Consider the following 9,114-nt stretch of genomic DNA (forward strand, 5'->3'; position numbering starts at 1 on the left):
AACTTTCATTCCAGTCCACCAGTATTTGGTCCTTAGATCCGTGAACATTTTGGTACATCTATGATGAATAGAATAAGGGGAGCTGTGGGCTTCATCCATAATTAACTCCCTAAGATTTTTCCGATCTGGCACACATAACTGATCCTTGTACCACACCGTTCATTGCTGATCTATTCTGAACCCAGTTACTTTATCTAATCTGAGATTCTTTTTGACTTCTAGAATCGCTTCCTCTTCTGATTGGGCCTCACGAATTCTATCCTCTAGTGTTGGCTGTACCACTAGAGTGTTAACTTATCCTTGTCTTACATGCAGATTCAGATGTTACATCTTTGCAAGAAGTTCTGGCCTTAACTCATGCACTTGTAGATTATTGCAGTAAACTTTCCTGCTCAGGGCGTCAGCCACAACATTAGCCTTGCCTGGGTGATATTGGATACTCAGGTTGTAATCCTTTATCAACTCTAACCACTTTCGTTACCTCAGATTCAATTCTGACAGAGTGAAAATATACTTCAGACTATTGTGATCCGTATATATCTCATACTTATTTCCAAGAAGGTAGTGTCTCCATATCTTAAGTGCATGCACATCCGCTTCTAACTCTAGATCATGAGTTGGATAATTCTCTTGATGCGGCTTCAGTTACCTAGATGCATAAGCTACAACCTTACCTTGTTGCATCAATACACAACCTAAACCTTGGCGTGAGGCATCACGATAGACCACGAAGTCCTTCTGGATATTTGGCAACTTTAACACCAGGGCGGTAGTCAGTCTCTTCTTGAGTTCTTGGAAAGTCTTCTCGCGGGCTTCATCCCATTCAAACTTGGCATCGTTTTGGAGAAGCTTGGTCATTGTCTTAGCCAATTTTGAAAATCCTTCAATAAACTTGCGGTAATAACCCTCTAGTCCAAGGAAGATTCTGATTTCTGAGATATTGACTGGTTGAATCCACTCAACCACTACTTCAACTTTCGAAGGGTCCACCGATACTACCTCTGCCATGAGGACATGTGCAATAAATATCACTTCTTGAAACCAAAACTCACACTTGCTGAATTTGGCGTAAAGCTGGTGTGCTCTTAGCCTTTCCATAACCACCCTTAGATGTTGTTCGTGCTTTTTGGCACTCCTTGAGTAGATGAGAATATCATCAATAAACACTATCACAAATCGGTACAGTTCCTCCATGAACACCTTGGTCATCAGATTCATAAAGTATGCCAGGGCATTTGTCAATCCAAATGACATGACTGTGAAATCATATAATCCATATGTTGTTATAAAGGTAGTCTTCTGAATGTCACTTTTCCTGATCTTCAATTAATAGTATCTTAATCTCAAATCTATCTTAAAGAAATACTTAGCTCCTCATAGTTGATCGAACAGATCATCGATCCTTGGTAGTGGATACTTATTTTTTATGGTTATCTTATTCAACGAGCGGTAATCCACACACATCCTTTGACTTCCATCTTTCTTTTCTACAAATAGCACTGGTGATCCCCACGGTGAAGAACTGGATCTGATGAAACCACTTGCTAGCAGCTCTCTGATATGTTCATTTAACAACTCCAGTTTATTGACTGCCATCCTATAAGTTCTCTTGGCAATTGGAGATGTTCTGGGTAAGAGATCAATAACGAACTCTATGTTATGGTCTGGTGGCATGCCAGGTAACTCCTCTGGGAATATATATGGGTATTCACGTATCAATGGCACATCCTCTATGGACTGGGTAGATATGTTACATGCCATTGGGTCAAACTTCGGTCCTTTAGGTTCAAACTCTACCTTGATTCCTTTGTAATTGACTAGAGCAACTCTTCTACTAGCACAAGCTATATTGCCATCATGCTTGGTTAACAAATCCATTCCCAGGATGACATCTATTCCATTTGAATTCAGGATAACTAGATTTGCTAGAAACTCTACCCCACTTAAATGGAGTTTAACCTGGGGGCATCCTAGACGACACAAGATATTTCCTACAGGGATCGAACCAGCTTAGGATTCTTAAGAACAACTGTTGGCAACTTATGAAGAGCAACAAATTTTGAAGAAATAACGAAAGCGAAGCTCCAGAATCAAATAAGACTGTTGCAAAGGTTGAGTTGATGGTAAATCATTGAGTATGACTTCTGGTGCTTCCTGCGCTTCCTGCGCGTCGATATGGTTCACACGGCCTTGTCCATAGTTTCGTGAATGTCCAGCTGACCGGTTCCCTCCTCGTCCTACTCCTGCTACTAGGGCTCTAGGGGTTGAACAAGCTGGGGCATTGTTCTCGTTGGCACTAGGGCAATCTTTCATGTAGTTGGCTGATGGCAGATGTAGCATGTTCTCTGTGTAACTACTGGTGTTGGGGTGCTGCTCTGCTCGGATTGCCCTGCACTAGAATTGCGGAGAGCGGATGCTGTTGTGCGGGATGTGGATCCCAGAGTCCGATACTGCATAGTTTGTTGTTGTCAATATTGGAATCTCTGCCTATGGTTGAGACTTGTCCCCTGGGTCCTACTGCCCTGTTGCCCCTGGTCAGAGAACTTCCTTTTCCTTTCTTCCTCTATGGGCGCACAGGCCTCTTCTAGAAGGATGGTCCTATTCATTAGAGTGTTGAAGTCGGGGTAGACGACAGACACGAGCTGGATATACAAGCTGCTTTGCAATCCTTTCTTGAAACAGTCCTGCTTCTTCTTGTTTGTTGATACGTCCTCTAGGGCATAGCGGGAAAGACGGATGAACTTCCGGATATATTGGTTTACTATCATTGATCCTTGTTTTAGGCTGCAAAATTCATCAGGCTTCATTTCCATGGTCCCTTCTAGCACATGGTGCTTCCGAAACTCTTCACAGAATTCCTCCCAAGTGATGGCATCGGCATCTACTGATGCCTCACAGTAATTCTCCCACCATTCTGTTGTTGATCCAGTAAGTTGATGGGTTGCTAGATTCACCCTTTCTTGACCCTCACAGTTGATGACTTTGAGCTTTCTGGTGATGTCCCTTAGCCAGTCATTAGCCTCTAAGGGGTCTTCGGTACTATCAAAAGTTGGAGGTTTGATTCTCACGAACTCTGCCATCTTGTTCTGAGGTCCATACCCTCGGTTGTTGTTCTCTGCTTGTGCTATGGTCTCTAGTAGGCAGGTTTGATTGGCCATCACTGTCACCAGGTCATTCTCTGGTGGTGGGGGCAGTGGGGTTTCTTAAATGCTGCGGCGGCTTGGTGGACTTCCTGGCTGGGTTGAGAGTTGACGACCCTATCTCTTCCTCTGTCTCTACCTTGGCCCGTAGCGGCCCTTCCCCGGGATCCCATTGCAGTCCCTATTTCAGATCCACCTTCGGGGGCCATGACAATGAGGGTCCGCTCACGTTGTTGTTGAAGGCGAGGCGACTGTCTGGATCATTCCATATGTTCTCTGTAGATAAGAGAGGAAGCAAGAGTTGAGATGCAGCTATAAGATAAGGGCAAGCAAGATAGAAGCAAGGACAATCCAATCACGCAATCAAGAGCTAACAAGAATCAACACCAAACGCAAGCACCAACAATATGTATTAAACAAACCTAGGACTATCTCTGCTAGGTCACTAGTACATAAGTTTTTGTTCTACAAACGACAAAAGTATTATCAAAGAGCATCTGACTACAGGGTTATCTACAACAAAAACTACAAAAGGATCTACTCCTACCACTAACTAGCCACAACACGTCGTCCTCACGCATCATCTACGGACCTCTCAGCGGTGTTGCTAGCGGCTGACTCAGCAGGTGAGAGGGTCCCTGCTGGTGTCGGGATGGAAGTGGGGTCGAAGATCCTGTTTTCGCCGTTGATGCTGTGATGGTCACTAATGAGCTCACGCTCACTAGGGTCCTCCTCCTCCAAGTCATCAGTGGGTATCACCATGTCTCCATCATGAATCGGCTCGGTAGGCACTAATCCTTCACTGGCTGCTGGAACTTGTGAGGGGCCAATCCTGCCGTCCGCTATAGCTGCTGCTATATGTGCTGGCAGGAGGGGTACACCTGAAAGGATGATGTGCTGGGTCCAACTCGTAGGTAAACTGAAGGTGCTCTTCCTGGCAATTGTTTTGACTCGAGAGCCATTCATGGCATTCTGTCTGTTAAGATTCCTATGATGCACCCTTACCGCCCTCTGCCATCCTTCGCGGTTCCTTCCCACGATGTCTTCAGCAGCTACAGTCTGGACTCTAATTTGATCCAGCTTCATACGGAGGGCTCCCTCCCGTGTGTCTGACTCCTCTGCCCTCTGGCGACTATCCTGGAATAGCTTATAGGTCTCATTGTGCATGTGCTCCAAGGCGTGGAGGTATTGTGCTATGACAGCCATAATGGTGTTGTCCTTCTCTTCCTCCTATCCTGCATCCTCCATGGCGGTTAGGTGTGCACACTAAGCAGCTCTCTGGCCAGCGACAGCTGGAAAGTGCCTCATGGGAGTGTGTGCCACCTCTCTGACACGTCTCCCGCATAGGTGCTGAAGTGCTTCGTAGGACACCAACTGATACGTGTTAGGGTACCGTACTCCATTGGTGCTGACGTGCCACGGTCGCCAACTAGGGTATCTCGGACAGTCGAACATTTACAACAAAACTGGCACTTCTGGGATCCATTCTCGTTGTATTCACGCCCGATGTACTCTGGGCGTCGGGTATATCCCATGCGACAAAAAGTTTCCCACAACAACTTGGGAAAGCCCTTCACTCGTAGATATCGCATTGTATTCCAGTCCTTGTCTTCCATCTGTCGGGGAAAAGAGGACAGCTTAGAACCAACATAAAAGATGTTTCAAAGCAAAAGACAGAAGGTAAGTATGGAAGCAGTTTTAATAACATAGTTTTTTAGAAACTAAATAGACATTAGCAAGTCTATCCTAAGGTCACGTCCTATAGCCAAGCATAGCTCTGATACCACTCCTATAAGACCCTGAACCTGGGATCTCCTGTACTTCCTGTATTAGTCCCTAAATCAAGTAGCTGATACGCACAGTATAACAGTAGTAGTATCAGAGTCAAACTTCGTATATAATTACTAAAGTTCAGAGTACAAAATGTTACAACCCATACTGTATATTACAATCCTGGCCGGGGGGGGCCAACAAAACATAGCAGAAAGCAAAAGCCCAAGCCACAAGCAGCTTAGGGTGCGGACGCGACTTCTAAGACTATTCTTCATCCTTTCCTTCACCTCCAGTGAAGCCAGCATCGGCTTCCTCATCTGAATGACAGCAAGAATGAGTACGTAAGGTACTTAGCAAGCCCTAGTTTACCTCAAGGTATTGATAGATGCATAAATAGGGTACTTCAAGGATAGGGTTTTACGATTTAGTTTTAAGCATAAAGCAGTCTATGCAGGTATCCAATTGTATCATCTAGGATTGACTTACAAACAGTGTAAACAGTTCAAAACTAGTAAACAAACTATATCTAGGGATTTTTGGTCTTGGGAGGGGCTACACCACACTCTGCAGTCCTTTTCATCACATCTGGTGTACATCTAGTATCACACAGCTTCTGGTGGATTGAGCCAGGAACCTCGTTATACGTACATCTAGTCCACACACTCACTCATCAAGATACACACATCCGGAGTCTAGTCAACGCGATTGCTACTTTCGCATGTCCATGACCGTGGACATGGCTATTCGAATAGATTTACACCCTGCAGAGATTGTACAGCTTTACCCACGTGATATGCTCAACATTCAACTATTGCAAGCAGAGGAGCGAATCATACCGAGACCCTTCAAGCACCTTTCCTACTGGGCCTTTCTACAAGATTTATCACCAAGCGCCAGAGTCCATGTACTTAAGGCCAAGCCCCTGCAAGGCCCCTTTTTATGTCTAGGCCGGTACTAGCTACCTCCAAACAGAGGGACATATGGTCATTTGACTGCTCGTTGCCCCAGCCTCCTAGTATGATGCCCAACTCGGTCCAGTGAAGGAGAGGTCAAGTTCTACCCATTCAGGACGCATGGCTGCACGGGGTGGTTAGGCTAGATGGCACAATGACTCGGTCCTTAAGCGGTCAGGAAAGGTATCTTCTGGCAATGAACACCACAGAGGTGACTCAAGCCCCTCGGAGCATCCTTATCCTAAGTACTACTCCACCTGCTTCCGCCAAAATAATTTTCACCTATTTTTACACATCCCACACGATATCAAGGATTTCACAACCATCATGGAATTCACAACTATCAAGGATTCATGGTATATAAGTTATCATTGATAACAGTAACTCTTATCTCCGAGGAGAGGTGTTTTAAAAGCGACATCTCCAAGAAGACGTATTCAATCATAAGCATGCTAGATATCAAGACGTCGTCTACCATTAGTATAGATAACAACAGGCAATCCTAGAGTGATATGTATTTTGGATGAGAACATTTATGGCATGGCAAGTGTTTTAATAGGATTAACTACTATAAGCAGTTTGTAAAAACGCAATACATAGCACACCAGGCTGGCGCCAACTTTGTCTCACTTGGTAAACGGGCGATACGTTGCTTTCTCTAGTTTTTTAATGCCTTGACCACTGGAGCTGACATGGTCTCACCCGTTCATCGGGCAACATCTTGTTCTCGCCTGATGAACGAGCGACGGTAGACTAGTCTGTCATTTCTTGAAATGGGTGTGTAGTCTTGCAAATATTAAATATAAAATATATAAAAAAATCAAAGGGTTGGGTGCATGTCGACCCGGTTTGATAGCTGTGGCATGACCTTCCAGTCGTGCATGGCACGGGCCTTAGCAGGGCACTTGGCGCAACCCCAGACACCTAGCCTCCAGGTGGTGGTCCCACACAGTACACTTCCTATAGCCTGCGCGCGACCTCGGCCCAAATTGTCCCTCCTTTCACTAGGGCCTTAAAAAATGGCCGAATCACGCATGCCCATCGTGCTAACGGTCACATGCTCACTAGGAACTAGAGTTGGCAATGGGTCAGGTCAAGGCCAGATGGAGCAAGAATGCATCCGACCCAAAACCCGAAACATCAAACCCGACCCGACCCTGAAGGTCTTATCAGGTGCAAAACAACCATCAACCCTGGCCCCAGTGAGGACCCGAGACCCGTCGGGGGACCCAAAACGCACCACAGCTTTGCCTAGATCTATCGTGCAGCCAATGGAGCCATGTCGAGCAGTCATGGAGGAATGCACGAAGGAAATACGTCTCGCAGATCCGTGTCGCTAGAGGGAAGCAAGCGAGTCACCTTCTTGTTTTTTAAGCGTGTGTGGATGTTGTCGAGCTCCTTGTCAACACGAAGATGCTCTTGTTCTGTGTTGTGGTAGTTGTGTATGTCGCTGATGAACAACCGATAGCCCCCGAATCCCAGAGAGCGACATCTCCTTCTCCTCTGGTCGCCCCCGCCGCTGCCTCTAAAGAAACCCCAGATCCTCCAATCTGGCGTCCGGATTGGAGGAGCAAAACCCTACGAGAGCAGTGGAATAGATCGGTAGCTTGGTAATGCGGGGAGTAGGGGTTTTGATTCGGCCGCGATGGTCATCATCGTCGTAGGTGGGAAGGGTGCTGATCCACGCTGCTGGAGGACGACGCGCTGAGCCATCATGGTGGCTACCAGGAACGACGGTGACCAGATGTGGGTCGCAGTGACGATGGTTAGTGAGGGGCCCGTGGGGCGGCCAGTAGAGGAAGGCAACAAAGAAGGAGTGGGAGCGACAGCGGCAAAGCACATTCAGCTTCATCGGAGGATGGTGGTCGATAGAGGAATGGATAGGTAAACATGGGGTCGGCAGTTGTGTTCCCTAGATATACACAATGAGGACCTGTAAACTATAATTTGAAAAACCTAATGGGGTTGTGTGCAAGAGTTCCTCGAGAAGGAGGAGTAAACTTAGAGTTCCTTAGGAATCCTACCAGCTTCCAACAGCGATGGTGGTCAGCGAGAGGCCTGTGGGGTGGGTGGGTGTGTGTGCGGTCTAGACTCTAGAGCTCTAGGCATGTGGGATGGGCGGGTGTGGTGGCCGGCGAGTGGCCATGGGCTAGCCTCAGGATTTCTGATTTTATATGGCACCCGCAGGTGCAAAATAGGATATGAACCCAACTCGTGTTGGGGCCCAACCTGATGGCCCGTGGTGCAAATTCTACACATGGATCTGCTCCCATCGGATCTGAAACCCGCGCAGACCCGATCTGACCTGACCCACTACCATCCTTACTAGGAATCATGAGCTTCGGGGTAGCACGTTTTAAGATGTGTGCAGCTGTGGATCCAACAGTTAGAATGGGAGGCGATGCGGGAGCAAGTGTGGGATGGCACATGTCAAAATTCTATTGGCTCAGGGTGGGATGGTGGGAAAAAATAATTGAGCTTTAAGCATATTTTTTCTCTCAAATCGTAAGTCCATATTCAAATCCGTTTGGAGCATTGTGTTGTTTAAAATTAATAAGACCGTAAGTCCGTATTCGAATCCGTTTTAACCAACTAGCAGTGCCTAGCTTTGCCCGGAGATTATTAGTCTGAGTACCGCTAATTATTGCTCATAATCGATGGCTCGTATATGTGTTCGCACAGGAGTAACGTGCTATCTGTAGGGTTCAGATTCCGCGATCTATGGACTACAGGAGCTGGTAACAGTAGATTAGTCACGAGTGGATCGAACAGAAATATATTGGTCTATGTGGGTGATGGATGTATCTCGCTAGCTTGCTGTGTTGGCCAGCGCTGTTTCTTTCCTCTAGTAACGTAGGAGTGCGATTTTATACGTCAATCCTGACTCCCGATCGAGAGGCGACAATTTTATGTGTTTCTTTCTGTGTTGGCCAGCTCTGTTTCTTTCTTGTAGGTCCCAAGCATCACGAAGTCAGCAGTCACTACACATCCTGGTGGTTATCCTTAACTTTTTGTTTTAGATAATGGTTATCCTTAACTTTTTATTTTAGATAATGGTTATCCTTTAACTTTTTTGTCGGGTTATCCTTAACTACAGCAGTACAAAACTGCATTTTTTGTACCGTTCTATTTCTTCAGAAAATCGAAAAAGCATATGAGCTAGCACAATCATTTAGACATTACAAGACCCTGCCACTCTGTTCTGCTCTTCTGCACCACGTCTACATCCCAACGGGCGTTAGACGCTG

At 46.2% G+C, this 9,114-nt stretch overlaps 1 protein-coding gene across 1 annotated transcript; it reads right to left on the bottom strand.

Moving 5' to 3' along the window:
* Positions 1-645: 645 nt before the first annotated feature.
* LOC133895159 (uncharacterized) lies at positions 646-3,158 on the bottom strand. The gene is made up of 2 exons (XM_062335336.1): positions 2,519-3,158; positions 646-1,256 (listed from the first exon to the last, which is right to left on the bottom strand). The coding sequence occupies exons 1-2, from the start codon at positions 3,156-3,158 to the stop codon at positions 646-648; spliced, it is 1,251 nt and encodes a 416-aa protein (XP_062191320.1).
* Positions 3,159-9,114: the final 5,956 nt, after the last annotated feature.

The sequence above is a fragment of the Phragmites australis genome, chromosome 16 (genome assembly GCF_958298935.1).
Source record: "Phragmites australis chromosome 16, lpPhrAust1.1, whole genome shotgun sequence".
In the NCBI taxonomy this organism is placed as follows: Eukaryota; Viridiplantae; Streptophyta; class Magnoliopsida; order Poales; family Poaceae; genus Phragmites; species Phragmites australis.